This window comes from Ochotona curzoniae, unplaced genomic scaffold, assembly GCF_017591425.1.
Source record: "Ochotona curzoniae isolate NIBS_2020 unplaced genomic scaffold, NIBS_Ocur_1.0 contig_605, whole genome shotgun sequence".
In the NCBI taxonomy this organism is placed as follows: domain Eukaryota; kingdom Metazoa; phylum Chordata; class Mammalia; order Lagomorpha; family Ochotonidae; genus Ochotona; species Ochotona curzoniae.
Window position 1 is genome coordinate 307134 of NW_024466491.1, and position 13177 is coordinate 320310.

At 65.3% G+C, this 13177-nt stretch overlaps 3 protein-coding genes across 4 annotated transcripts; 1 reads left to right on the forward strand and 2 right to left on the reverse strand.

Moving 5' to 3' along the window:
* Window positions 1-911: 911 nt before the first annotated feature.
* On the reverse strand, window positions 912-10127 carry XAB2 (XPA binding protein 2). The gene is made up of 19 exons (XM_040990365.1): window positions 10051-10127; window positions 9130-9278; window positions 8844-8967; window positions 7766-7963; window positions 7215-7349; window positions 6906-7070; window positions 5384-5528; window positions 5002-5153; window positions 4661-4780; window positions 4406-4537; window positions 3829-3960; window positions 3402-3515; window positions 2630-2792; window positions 2261-2451; window positions 2045-2167; window positions 1636-1807; window positions 1387-1516; window positions 1153-1262; window positions 912-1046 (listed from the first exon to the last, which is right to left on the reverse strand). The coding sequence occupies exons 1-19, from the start codon at window positions 10090-10092 to the stop codon at window positions 985-987; spliced, it is 2559 nt and encodes an 852-aa protein (XP_040846299.1). The 5' UTR covers window positions 10093-10127; the 3' UTR covers window positions 912-984.
* A 124-nt stretch (window positions 10128-10251) lies between these two features.
* On the forward strand, window positions 10252-11689 carry LOC121163032 (protein PET100 homolog, mitochondrial). 2 transcript variants are annotated; one of them, XM_040990261.1, is made up of 4 exons: window positions 10252-10358; window positions 10864-10950; window positions 11167-11199; window positions 11504-11689. In XM_040990261.1, the coding sequence occupies exons 1-4, from the start codon at window positions 10332-10334 to the stop codon at window positions 11588-11590; spliced, it is 234 nt and encodes a 77-aa protein (XP_040846195.1). In that variant the 5' UTR covers window positions 10252-10331; the 3' UTR covers window positions 11591-11689. The 2 variants fall into 2 exon arrangements, with proteins under 2 accessions (XP_040846195.1, XP_040846196.1); XM_040990262.1 differs by having other exon boundaries at window positions 10275-10358; window positions 11513-11689.
* Window positions 11690-11777: 88 nt separating this feature from the next.
* On the reverse strand, window positions 11778-12694 carry PCP2 (Purkinje cell protein 2). Its single transcript, XM_040990263.1, has 3 exons — window positions 12625-12694; window positions 12372-12499; window positions 11778-11897 (listed from the first exon to the last, which is right to left on the reverse strand). Exons 1-3 carry the CDS (start codon window positions 12677-12679, stop codon window positions 11778-11780), a joined length of 303 nt encoding a protein of 100 aa, XP_040846197.1. The 5' UTR covers window positions 12680-12694.
* Window positions 12695-13177: the final 483 nt, after the last annotated feature.

Genomic DNA, 13177 nt, shown 5'->3' on the forward strand with positions numbered 1-13177 from the left:
GCTGGAGCCCCACCCCTGCCCCACTTGGAGTCTGGTCCTGCTGTCGGGGCTGAGCTGGGAGTTCAGGGCTCAGCTCGGCCCTTGTGTCTGTCCTTCCTGCAACTGCAGACAAACACACACTCCCCATTTCTTGAATAAAATAATTTAACGAGAAGCTGTGCCTTCCCGTCTCTGCTGCGTGCCCTGCCTGGCCTTTCCGGCCTACCCCACCCCGGCTTAATCTTTCCTCCTGCTGGAAGCCCTGCCTGCCTGCCTGCCTGCCTGCCTTTTGGGCCCAGGGCCAACTTGTAGCCGAGGTCATCTCCCCGACCCATCAGCCCCGCTTCTGAGTTCAGTTACTGCCCTTCCTGGGAATCCAGGAGCCTGCCTGGCAGGGTCAACCAGGCATGTGGGGTGCAGGGTCCACAGAGCAACCAGAGCCAGGTGGGGCCAGACTCCCCCGCCCCCCCTGCAGGCTCACTGCCAGCAGCTCAGCTCGGCTCCCTGGCCAGCAGGCAGGCAGACCTGCTGGAAGCGCAGATCTGATTAAGGGGTTTAAGGCATCAAGGGACTTAATCATCCAGAGCCTACTAATGGCCTCCTGGAGCTTAGGGGACAAGGCCACGCCCTGGCCCCAGCCCGGGGGGAACAGAGCTGAGAGTGGGTCACGGGGCAGTCTGGCCGGGGCCTGCGGGTACAGTGAGGTGGGGGGAGGCTGGCCCTTGGAGCCTGGAGCAGCAGGTCAGCTGGCCTGACCGGAGGCCTCAGGCTGAACTGGCTCTGCAGGGTGCCTGTCAGGGTGTGGCTCCCTGGCCCTGCTGGGTGGCCCCACCTACCGGTGGAGCCAATCCGGGCCTGGGGCCAGGGTGCTCTGAGCTGGCAGACCTTGGGCGGCACCTGCGTGGCAGGAAGGAGGGAGGCGGAGCCAGTGCTGTACAAAAGAAACTGTATTGGGGACACCACGGGGTGGGGTGGGGTGGGGTGGGGTGGGGTGGAGTGGTGGGGTCAGTCCTCCTTCAGGCTCCCAAACACGGCCGCTGGGACGCTTTGCTGTTCCAGCCGCACCTCTGGGGGAGAAGGGGGAGAAGTACAGGGGGGGTGATTCTGTTGCCGGGGGGGGCCCCCCCCCCACATCCAGCCTCGCCTGCCCTGCGGGGCCCACCTGGCCCTCACCATTGGGTTCCAGGTCCATCTCCTCTTCATCTTCATCCTCGCCTAGCTGGATCTCCTCGGGGTTGGCCTGCTGGGCCAGCTCGGCCAGCTCATCACGGGAGGCGTTGCTCCTGTGGGCACGGGTGGTGGTGGTGGTGGTGGTGGTGGTGGTGGTGGTAGGGCCTCAGCGGGGCTCCCTCCCAGCCTGTCTCCGCTCCCCCTTCCAGGCCGTACACGGTACCCACCCCCCCTCACCTCACAAACAGGATTTTGCTCTGGGCTCGCGGGGGCTGGTCCCGCTCGGCCTCGGCCGCCAGCTGCTCGGCCCGCTGTTCCAACAATTTCATGTCATCCATACCGCTCTGCCCCGGGGCCAGGTCGGACACTGCGGGGAGCCGGCAGGGCGGTCAGTGCACCCAGCCCCTGTGCAGGGCCCTCTGCTGGCTGCTCTGGCCCCACCGGCCCGCCCAAGGGCTTCCGCCCGGCGAGGGGCGGGCCGCTCACCGGTGCCTGTGGCGCTGCCCGACACCTTGAGCATCTGCGAGGCCATGAAGTTGACCTGCGTGTTGTACGTGGCCTGCACGCTGCGCCGGATCCGGAGCATTTCCCGGATGGTGTCCTCGTTGCCGTGGCGCACCTCGAACTCCTTCCACGTCTGCCAGAAGGCGCTGGTGGTCTGCAGGGGATAGCAGAGCGAGGCCAGGCTGGGTGTGATGGGGGTGGTGGTGGTCGCTGGCGACTCGGGGACACCCCGGGACCCCATCCCCCTGTCCCTGTCTCCTAACCGTGGGTCACACATCGGTGGCTACAGACGGCCTGGGCATCGGTGGACACCCGGACCTCGCCCCCCTGGCCACCCCTCCTAGGCTCCCCTGCTCCCCTGTCCCCCCCACACCCAGGCCCCGCCCCCTACCCGCGGGTCACAGATCTGGGAGCAGAAGCTGTAGATGGCACGGGCTCGGTCAATCTCCCCAAGCTTGCACTCCATGTCCGCGAACCGCAGGCACATCTCCCGGGCGTGCTCGTCCGACAGCACCTGGGCCGGGCAGGGCGTGTGAGCGTGCGCATGGGAGGAGAGGGGGGGGTGTGCCCCCCGCGCCCCCACGGGGTGGGCCCTGGGCGCGGGCACCTCGATGGCTTTCTGGTAGATGCTACGCGTGTGCGTGACGCCGTAGATCTCGGCCGCCCGCTTGATGTAGATGTTGAACATGTCATACTGCTGTGCGGGCTCCACGGCGCGCGTGGCACGCTCGTACACAGCCATGGCGTGCCGGGCCAGGCCCCACTCCTCCTCCAGCTGCGCATACAGCAGGTACAGGGCTGTGGCAAGGGTGGTGGAGGGGCGGGCGGGTCAGACGCCTGTGCCCCCACCCCAGCCCCAGCCCCATGCCCACCACCCCGCCACCCCAGCCCCACCCACCCCGCCACCCCAGCCCCGTGCCCACCACCCCAGCCCCGTGCCCACCACCCCAGCCCCGTGCCCACCCTCCTTCCTCACTCTTGGCATGTTTGGGCGGGCAGCCGTCCAGCGCCTGTTCGAAGAGGTCCCGGGCCCGCTCCAGCTTGCGGCCCCCGTAGCGGGCGATGAACTTGGTCAGGTAGGTGCTCCAGATGTCGGCCACGTTGGGCCACTTGAAGAGCGAGATGCCGCGTTCATAGGCCTGTCCCGAGGAGAGGGGGGCGGGTGGGTGTGAGTGAGTGTCGGGGGGGGGGGGGAGCGGAAAGCCGCTCAGAAAGTGGGGAGACAGGCCCCATGCCCCCTCCCCCGCAACTTGGCATCCGCAACAAGCCCTGCCTCGCACTGCAAGGACTCGCCGAGCCCAGCGTCCAGCTCCCAGCGGGCAACATTACAGAGACAGGTGGGCGTGGGCAGCCCCAGCCCTCCCGAAGATCCACATGCACCCCAGACATGGGGCAGCAGCTACACGTGGGTGCACAAACGACCACCCCCATGGCCGAGTCCAGACGCCCCCACACATACAACCACTCTGCTCTAGGCGCAGGCCCCCCACAGCACAGCAGGTTAGGGACCCCCTCCTTCTTGCCAGCTGCACACACAGGACGCAGTGTTCACCCAGGGCTGGAGTCTTTGAGGAGGCCGCTTGGGGAAGACAAGGTCCCTGGGACGGGTTTCTACCACCATGACGCACACATGCAAACACACAGCCACGGGAGGATCCCGCTGCTGACACCTTGCGACTTCGTGACCACGGGGTACTGAACGGCTGCTGCCGAGCCCAATGTCGGGATACCCCCCCTCCCGGCCTCACCTTGAAACTCTCCTCAAAGTACTTGTGTTCCTCCAGGAACATGGCGTAGTTGATGACAATCTGGGGCGTGGCGATGCGTAGGTCAAGGATGCGGTCGTACACGGCCTTGGTGGACTAGGCGGCGTGGGGACACAGAGCGACGGGTCAGAGCGTGCCCCGGGCGGCGTGGGGACACAGAGCGACGGGTCAGAGCGTGCCCCGGGCAGCATGGGGGCACAGTGACGGGTCAGAGTGTGCCCCGGGCGGCGTGGGGACACAGAGCGACGGGTCAGAGCGTGCCCCGGGCGGCGTGGGGGCACAGAGCGACGGGTCAGAGCGTGCCCCGGGGGGCGTGGGGACACAGAGCGACGGGTCAGAGCGTGCCCTGGGGGGCGCGGGGGGGCAGGGGGAATCCAGCCCCCATCCCCGGCCACCCCTGAGGGCTCACCTGGAAAGTGCCAAGGCTCTCCTCCAGGTCGGCGAGCATCGACCACACCTTCAGGGACTTGTACACGCGGTTCTGCACGGGCTCCGAGCCGTCGAAGTACTCGGCCCGGCGGGCTGGCAGCGCCGTCGCCTTCTGCGTGTGGTAGGGACAGCGCTCAGCAGACCCGGCTGGGCCGTGGGGACAGAGGCTGCACGGGGGGACAGCGCTCAGCAGACCCGGCTGGGCCGTGGGGACAGAGGAGGCAGCACGGGGGGACAGTGCTCAGCAGACCTGGCTGGGCCGTGGGGACAGAGGAGGCAGCACAGGGGGACAGCGCTCAGCAGACCCGGCTGGGCCGTGGGGACAGAGTCTGCACGGGGGTACAGCGTTTAGCAGACCTGATGGGCCGTGGGGACAGAGTCTGCACGGGGGGACAGAGTCTGCACGGGGACACAGCGCTCAGCAGACCCGACGGGCCATGGGGACAGAGTCTGCACGGGGGGACAGCGCTCAGCAGACCCGGCTGGGCCGTGGGGACAGAGGAGGCAGATTCGGCCGGGCCGTGCACCTGCAGCCCCCTCCAACCCCGCACCCTCACCCGCAGCAGCCGTAGTGCCTCGTCGTAGTTTTCGTGCCGCAGCTCCAGCTCCCCACACTGGCACCACACGCTCGCCAGGTCGTCCACCTGCTTGAAGTTCACCTTGGTGGCCTTCTCCAGGATGACACGGGCCTGGGCATCGGGGTGGCGGGAGGAGACCAAGCTCAGACACTGCCTGCCCGGCTGCCCGCCCCAGGAAAAGTGTATGCACCAGTCTGACCCATTTCTCTCTCTCTCTCACAGCATGTCACTTACATCGTCCAGCTGCCCGTTGTCCTCATAGAACTTGGCAAATGCAACCCACAGCGTGTGGGGCTTGCCCGTGGCCTTGAAGGGGTCCACTGTCTGCACGGCCTCCGTGTACGTGTTGATGATCTGCAAGCAGCAGGGGTTCCAGGTCAGGTGCAGGGGTTCAAGGTCAGGTGCAGGGGTTCCAGGTCAGGTGCAGGGGTTCAAGGTCAGGTGGAGGGGTTCAAGGTCAGGCGGGGAGTTCAAAGCAGGTGGTGGGGGGGGGGGAGATTCAAGGTGGGGGGGTTTAGGGTCAAGGTTCTATGGGTGCTGCCCAGAGGGCGGCAGTCTCACGGTAAGCCACGCACCTCCCGGGGCCGGCCCTCGTGCAGAGCCACTCGCTTGTGCCACTCGTGCACGTGGTGCGGGTTTTGCCGGAGCAGGACGCTGTTGAGCAGCAGAGGCCGCCGGCTGATGAGCTGCTCGAAGCGGGCCAGGCGCAGCTCCAGGTCCACGTCGTCTGGGGGTTGGGGGGGGCCGCAGGCGGGTTGGCGAGGGTCGGAGAGGGTCGGAGAGTTTGCCGGTGAGGGCCGGGGGACCTCCCCCTCGGGGCGTACCTGCCTCCCCCGCACCCCCCACCCCCGGGCCCTTCTGGAAACCACTCCCACCCAGCCTTGCCAGGCCCGGACTCAACGCCACTCCATCCCCCCCGCCCCCCCAGCCAGGGTGACCCCTCTCCCCGAGGCGCACCCTCCTCCTCGCGCCCCAGCTCCGAGGCCGTCTCCATCTTGGCTGCGATCATACTCTCCTCGAACTGGGCGTAACTGTCAAACACCTGCGTGAAGTCACGCACGGTCATCACGGTCCGGATGGCTTCCTCGTACACGTCCCGAGCCTGCGGGGGGACACGGATGGGAGAGGGGTGTGGCGTGCGGGGGGGGGGGGGGTGAGCGGCCAAGCGCCGGCAGGCGAGAGGTGCGGTGTAGGATTGGATTAGGACTCGCTCCCCAGCACCCCCCATCCCCGCTGCTGGTCCAGCTGCGGGAGCCCTGACCTTGGCCAGCCCTCAGAGGCCTCCAGCCATGCTCACGGGCCCCGACCCCCAACCCTCCCGGGGGCACCCCTCCCCCTCCGCCAACAGTACTCAGCCCCCCCTCCTCTCCCTACTGGCACTGGCAGTGTCCCCAGTCGAGCTGGTAAGACACCTACCTGCTCAGGCCCCAGGCCGGGGCCACCTCCCAGAACCCCTGTCCACTCCTCTCTCTCTCTCTCTCTCTCTCTCTCTCTCTCTGCTCCAGCCCCATCCCCAGAGGGCTGCTTTCACAGCCCCACCTGCTTCCCCCTCCACTGACAGTGAAAGAAAGATAATAGGGACTGGTGCTGTAGCACAGACAGAGACGCTGCCACCTGCAGTGCTGGCAGCCCGTAGGGACACCAGTTCGTATCCCGGCTGCTCCGATTCCAGCTCCCTGCTAATGCACCTGGGAAAAGCAGTGGAAGATGACCCAGGCGCTTGGGACCCTGCCCCTCATGTGGGAAACCCCGCATGGAGACTCCTGGCTTCAGCACCGCCCAGCTCTGGCCATTGTGGTCATCTGGGAGAGTGAATCCATAGATGGAGCAGCCCCCCTACTCACTCAGTAACTCCGACTTTCAAAACAAATTAGTCTTGAAAAATAAAACAATAAGAAAGCAGTGGCAAGGACCGTCACAGGAGGGGTCCCTGCGTGGGGCGCCTGCTCCGGGCTCCCCCAGTGGTAAGGACCATCACAGGAGGGGTCCCTGCGTGGGGCGCCTGCTCCGGGCTCCCCCAGTGGTAAGGACCATCACAGGAGGGGTCCCTGCGTGGGGTCCCTACTCTGGGCTCCCCCAGTGGTAAGGACCATCACAGGAGGGGTCCCTGCGTGGGGTCCCTACTCTGGGCTCCCCCAGTGGTAAGGACCGTCACAGGAGGGGTCCCTGCGTGGGGCGCCTGCTCCGGGCTCCCCCAGTGGTAAGGACCGTCACAGGAGGGGTCCCTGCGTGGGGCGCCTGCTCCGGGCTCCCCCAGTGGTAAGGACCGTCACAGGAGGGGTCCCTGGTGGGGTCTCTACTCTGGACTCCCCCAGTGCTATGGACACACAACCTGGCAGAAGCCACAGCGCCCCCTAGTGGCGGCTGCCCCCCTCGGCCACTGCGCAGCTGGGGTTTCTTGCCTTCAGGATGGCCATGCGGGTGGCCTGCGTTTCCTGCTAACCATCCCCTTACCAGAGGCCCGCCTGCCTGCACCCACCTTCTCAAAGTGGCCGCTGCGGATGTAGTAGTCGGCCAGCGAGCACCAGAGCTTGCCCAGCTGATCGGTGAAGCGGGTGAGGCCCCCGCGGATGATGGCATCCACGTTGAGCGATTGTACCTTGTCTGGGTTTTGAGAGATGAGGTCGCAAAGCTCGTGCCACAGCTGCGGGAGGGAAGGTGGGGTCAGTCTCCATTCAGGATCCTGGCAGCTCCAGCAGCAGCAGCAGCAGCAGCAGCAGCAGCAGCAGCAGCAGCAGCAGCCCCCGGGTTCCCGGGGTTCCCCGGGTTCCCCAGGGCCGGCTCTCACCTGGTAGTTGGATTTGCCGGCCTTGGACACAAACCGCTCATCATTGACCACGGTGGCCAGGCGCTGCGCAGCCTCGTCCAGCCGGTCGCTCGACTTCAGATACTCGATGTATTCCTCGGCGCTCTCAGGGCTCAGCTGGGGGGACCGCCGAGTCCACACACAGTTGGTGGGCCCGCACCACCACCACTCCCCCTTCTCGCCCCACCCAAGGCAGTGAGTCACTGTTCAGGACAGCAGCCAGCCCTGGGCCAGCCTTAGCACCACTGTGGTCTAGCCTGGCCCCCATCTCGAGCCACCCTGGCTGCACCTACACTCTCAGCCCTGGCCCTGGCCAGGGTTGGGGGTCTAAGCAGTGGGTTCAAGTACTCCTGTCTCCTGCAGTAGCTCCTGGGCAGGCGGGGGCTGTTTTAGTCATTTGTCCCTAAGACGAGGCAGAGCAGGTGCCAGCCAACTCCTTAGGAAAGAAAAGACTCGAGTCCCCAGCAAGACCCACGTGTCCCTCCCCCGTCCTGCCTGACATCCAGGGAGGTGGGCTCGCCCACGGGGCTCACCTTGAGGAAGCGCCGGTAGCCTCGCACGGCCGTCTCGGGCAGGGGGTGTGAGCGCAGGAAGCGCAGGTACAGGGGCCAGATGCGGGAGTGCTGGGTGATGGGCAGGGCCCGCAGGGCGCGGTCGAAGGTACGGCGGGTGTGCGTGACGCGGCCCTGGTCCATGAGGAACTGGCAATAATCCAGCCACAGCCGGGGCATCTGTGAACCCACGAGTGGGGAGTTGGCGGGGAGGACAGGGGCAAGGAGACCTGAGCCAGGAGTGGGTTCACCAGCCATCCTGCGGCCATCCTAGCAGCCATCCCCATACCACGCCCCCAGCCCCACCACCACCCCTCCTTGTCCCCACCATGCCCCCAGCCCCACTACCACCCCTCCTTGTCCCCACCACGGCCCCAGTCCCATCACCGCCATCCTGCCCCCACCACGGCCCCAGTCCCATCACCGCCATCCTGCCCCCACCACAACCCCAACCCCATCACTACCCCCTGCCCCCACCACGACCCCAACCCCATCACCACCATCCCGCCCCCCCCACATCCAACCCCTCTGCCCCCCCAGACCCTCCTTGCCCCCACCACTGTCTTTCCTTGTCCCCTCACACCCCCAGCCCCATCACAGCCCCTCCCTGCCCCCCACTCACCCAACCCCTCTGCCCCACCATACCCTCCTTGCCCCTACCACGCCCCCAGCCCCACCACACTCCTAGCCCCCACCACGTCCCCAGCCCCATCATTGCCCCCTGCCCCACCACACCCACAGCTCCATCACAGCCCTTCCCTGCCCCCCCACGCACCCAACCCCCACTGCCCCACCAGACCCTCCTTGCCCTCACCACGGACTCTCCTTGTCCCCTCACACCCCCAGCCCCATCACAGCCCCTCCCTGGCTCCCAAACATCCAGCCCCATCATTGCCCCCTGGCTCCATCACATCCCCAACCCCATCACCACCCTCCTGCCCCACCACACCCCCAGCCGTCACAGCCCCTCCCTGCCCCCCCCCGACGCACCCAGCCCCCTCTGCCCCCCCAAGATCCCCCTTGCCCCCACCACTCCCCCCAGCCCCACCACATTCCACACCTTGTGCATGAACACAAAAGCCCTCTCATGGCAGTTGTTCACATCTTCATAGGCGGGGTCTGTCACACAGCGGTGTTTCACCTGGGCCCGCCGGGCCTTCAGGTAGCGGTACCAGAGCTTGTAGCTAGGAGACGGTGGGACAGACACAGATGGGTTGGCATCAGAACTAACCCCCCCAGCTCGCCCGCCCGCACCCAGGCCAGACCCTTGGCCCTGCCCCCCAGCGTGGGGACAGGTGGCAGTCATACTGGGCAGGGCAGGGCGGAGGCAGCCACGGGGTGCCCACCTGCAGGGCAGCAGCTTGAGCGCCCGTTCATACAGTTGGTTGAGCCTGGGCTTCGGGGCCCCCTGTTTGAATTCGATATAGCGGAGCCAGCATTTGACCGAGAACTGGTTTCGCATGATTTCCTCTTCATAGGGGAGATCCTCTTCGTCCTGCCACGCGGAGGGGTCAGGAGGATGGTTGGGGGAGGGAGGGAGATGAGGAGACCCTCCCTGCTCTGCCCTCGCACAGGTCACCCCCCCCTCCGACACCAGCATGTCACTCCAGCCCGTTCCTCCTCAGCAGGCTGCTGCCCACACAGGCCTTCCATCAACCCAGCCCTGCAGGACTTCGGACACCCCGCAGAATATCCACGGAATACCTCTGAGCTGGAACAGCTCACGGCAAACCTCTTCCCCAATGACAGGTGTTACCGCTTTAGGAGCGCGCGCGCTTGCGCTTGCAGGCACCTGACCAACCTCCACCCGCCTCCTCCATCCCCTGCAAGGCCCACACATAAAACCAGCTCGCAGCAGGACTGCTCAGGTGCACTAAACCATGGGTGTCGGCCAGGCTAGCTGAATTCGGGTGTGTGTATGTGTGTGTGTGCCATACGTTTTCAAGCCCGTGGGTGCTAACCCTAAACCCGCCTCGCCCCATTTTCCATGCAAACCCACTTCCGCCTCCAACCCAGGCCCTTAAGCTCCACAGCGACTCTGTTTCTTGAGACAGGCCACCCGGGCTCCGCTTCCGACCCCGGAGCTGCATTCCCCCGCCAGCCCAAGCCTGGCCCGTTTAGGGTCCCCCGTTTTTTTGGCCGAAGCCCCCTGAACACGACACGCTCCGACGATACCCCGCCCCTCAAGGCATTTTTCAAATGCAGAAATCCGGCCCCGGCCCCACTACCGCGAAGACCACCCCCCTTTGCCTCCATCGCAGACTCACAAAGACAAGATCCGGCCGCTCGGGCCGCGAATTGCGCGCCATCTTCCTAGCTCTTCTGCTACAGCCGGGAGTCGCGCGCTTATGACGTCGCCCGCCGGAAGCATCCGCCCCCTCGGGTCAAGCCCGTTTGCCCATTGGCTAAATCCTTCCGTCCCTCACGGCCCGCGATGTTGACTTCCGTTGTAGGCCACGCCGGCGACCGGAGGCGGAGTCGAGGCGCCTGATGATTACGCCAGCTTAGGGGCGGAAGTGGTTCTTAAGAGACCTGGCGCGCCGCAGATATGGGCGTTAAACTGGAGGTGTTTCGGGTCCGTGAGCCCAAGGTTGTGGGATTGGGGAGTCGAGCCGGGAGCGCGAGGCTGCGATGAAAAAGGGAGAGCTTTCCTGGAAGCCCAGAGGAAGGGAGGGGAGGGCGCTGGCTTGAGGCGCTCGAGGGGGGCGTCCGGATTTGGGGGGGCCCTTTGCGAGCCTTGATGTGAATGAGGCGGAGGGGTGCGTCCTGGGGTGTCCTTGGATCGTGGTGGTAGAAGCTGGACCTAGTGGGTGCAGGAATGGGGTGCATGGGCATTGCGCGTGCGCCCCCGTTGACTTCCCAGCCTGGAGGGGCGCAGGGCGGGGTTGGGGGCTTTGAGGGCATATATGTATATATATATATATATATATTTTAAGCTCACTGGGTCTTTTGTTCTCAATCGGGTTGCATACGCTGTTCCTGGCCAAGGCGGCCATCCCATCCCAGCTTGAGTTCCTGCACCCCCCCCCATCCCACCCCACACACACACACACACACCTCGCACCCCCTTGTTTCTGCAGATGACTCTGTACCTCACGTTCCCCGTGGCCATGTTCTGGATTTCCAATCAGGCTAATTGGTTTGAGGATTCTGTCATACAGCGCAAGGTGCACTCGCCGGAGCAGAAGGGAGGGCGGGGAGCGATTGTGGGTTCAGCCCAAGGGGGTGGGAGCGGGCGCCAGTGCTGCAGTGTGTGTGTGTGTGTGTTGGGGAGGGGGCGTCCCATAGCTGCCTTCGCCAGCTCAGCACTGCCCTGAGATGTGTGTGGGTGCACCAGTGGCTCCTGGCTCACGTTCCCCCCTGTCTGTGATTGTCTTCCACAGAGGGAGTTGTTCCCACCAGAAAAGGAAAGTCAGGTAGGCGAGCCCACATCGCACACGCTCAGAGGGAGCGGGGAGGCCGGGTTCCCCTTGGCCATGCCTGCCAGAGAATGGAAATTCTACTGTCCACGCCTGTGGCCGGGGGACCTGACAACCGAGGGGCAGTGCGGCTGGCTCACCGCCCCTGGACTGACTCATGGGCCTTGCGGTTCCTAATGCAGACGGTGAACCTGGAAGCCGTGGCCTACGGGAGTTAGGGGAGAGCAGGGGTGGTGGTGATGGGAGGAGAGGGGTCCAAGGTCCTGAAGGGGTGCCGCTCTCCTGCTTTTCCCACCCTCAGCGCCAAGAGTTCGAAGCCTTCAAAGACAGGATCCGGAAGCAACGGGAGGAGAAGCTGCTTGGCCGGGCTGCCCAGCACGGCTCATGAATGCCTGGGTCCCGGCACCCCCTTTCCCTTGCCCCCTGCCCTCTCCCCGCTATACTGGTGACAAAAATCACACCAAAAAAACTCTGTTGATGGTTGCTTTATTGTCTTTTCTGGGTGGTGGTGGTGGTGGTGGTGGTGGTGGTGGTGGTGGTGGTGGGAGGGCCCACAGGGGAGCGAGGGGCTTGCTTCAAGGGGCTTGTGTCTGGGGCTGTGGGCTGCTGTTCCTACGGAAACCCAGAGCGCTCGGATCTTGGGGGACGAGCAGGGGTTGGGGACTCAGGGTCCCGGCTCGTTTCTGCGTACTGTCCTGTGGAACGAGAAGGGTCAGCCAGAGGCGGCAGGTGGGGAGGCTGGGAGGTGGGTAGCATTTAGAGCCAAGGACAGGTGGAGCTAGAGACTGGCTCCGGCGGTGGAGGTGACGCAGACTCAGAGGGAGAAGGTGCCGGTGGAAACCCCAGGTATAGGACCACTCTGGTACTTTTCCTGTGTCCCCCACATTGCATACTGCCAAGGGTGATGTTTGGGTGTCTTGAGGGCCCTCACCAGGGTCTTGGACCAGACTCTCATGCAACACACCAGCGCATGCGTGAATGTGGTACCTGCGTCCCCACCCCGGGCCTCCCCCGACACTCTCCAGCTCCGGCATGCCTTTGTACCCCCCTACATCTCCCTTGTCTGAGCCTCCTTGGCCCTCCCACCTGAAGTCCCGGCAGGGGATGGGACAGAGGGCCAGGGCGGGACAGGGCAGCAAGGAGGGAGACAGCCGGAGAACGTCACCCACCTTGGGGCCCACGGGCTGGAAGCCTGGAAGGGCGCTGATGGTCACACGCTGGTCATCCATGCGACGACCCTGGGTGCTGGCCAACATGTCCATGAAACTGTCCATCTCAGGTGCCTGGCTGCCGCCCTCTGCAAAGAGAAGCAGGGAGGCATGTGGGGCGATGGGTACAATGCCCCCTCACCCCCGTGCCTCTGCATTCCTGCCCTGTTCACACACACACACACTGACAGCTCGGCAGCCCAGCCCTGCTCACCTCCCTCAGGGGCCCGGCCAGACGTGGTCTGCAAAGAACAGCGCTGTTCCTCCATACGGTCGCCCTGCACGTGGCTCAGCAGGTTGAAAAAGCCCTCCTGGTCTGGGGAGCCCGCCTGGGAACACAAGCACACACCAGGTCCAGCAAGCGCCCCCTCAACCAACGGGGAGCTCTCTCCTTCCCCAGCCGGCTCTGGAGCCCGCGTCCCTCGCCTCTCGCCCCTCGCCCCTCAGTTCTCACCATGGTCCCTGCTTGCTGGTCGGCTGCTCTGGGCTGCTCCAAATGAGACTTTAAGTTTCCTTCCCACTCTCGGGGCCCCGCCCCAGGCCCCCCACCCCCTTCCTATCACTTCACGTGGTGCCCCCTCCACCCTGCCCCAAGAGAGAGGCAGCCAGGGCTGGTGGCCCGCTGTCCTAGATTGGGACCTGGTTGGACAACACGGCCTGGAGGCTGGGAAACTCGTACCCAGAGGCCATCCTGAAGGCCCAGCACCACTCCCTTCCCCCTCTCTTCCAGGGGTCAGTGCCAGGAAACCTGCCCTCTGGCATGGTCG

Bases quoted from the DNA above. Each gene is read 5' to 3' on its own strand.
- XAB2 (XM_040990365.1), bottom strand. From the start codon at position 10,092: ATGGCGCGCAATTCGCGGCCCGAGCGGCCGGATCTTGTCTTT. The intron at 7,964-8,843 runs GTGTGGAATGTG...GTGGGTTCACAG, and splicing joins CTTTTGTGTTCATGCACAAG to ATGCCCCGGCTGTGGCTGGA. The intron at 1,263-1,386 runs GTGAGGGGGGGT...CCGTGCCCACAG, and splicing joins AGCAAAATCCTGTTTGTGAG to GAGCAACGCCTCCCGTGATG.
- PCP2 (XM_040990263.1), bottom strand. From the start codon at position 12,679: ATGGAGGAACAGCGCTGTTCTTTGCAGACCACGTCTGGCCGGGCCCCT. The intron at 12,500-12,624 runs GTGAGCAGGGCT...TTCTCTTTGCAG, and splicing joins TGGCCGGGCCCCTGAGGGAG to AGGGCGGCAGCCAGGCACCT. The intron at 11,898-12,371 runs GTGGGTGACGTT...CTCGTTCCACAG, and splicing joins TCCAGCCCGTGGGCCCCAAG to GACAGTACGCAGAAACGAGC.
- LOC121163032 (XM_040990261.1), top strand. From the start codon at position 10,332: ATGGGCGTTAAACTGGAGGTGTTTCGG. The intron at 10,359-10,863 runs GTCCGTGAGCCC...TTGTTTCTGCAG, and splicing joins TTAAACTGGAGGTGTTTCGG to ATGACTCTGTACCTCACGTT. The intron at 11,200-11,503 runs GTAGGCGAGCCC...TCCCACCCTCAG, and splicing joins CACCAGAAAAGGAAAGTCAG to CGCCAAGAGTTCGAAGCCTT.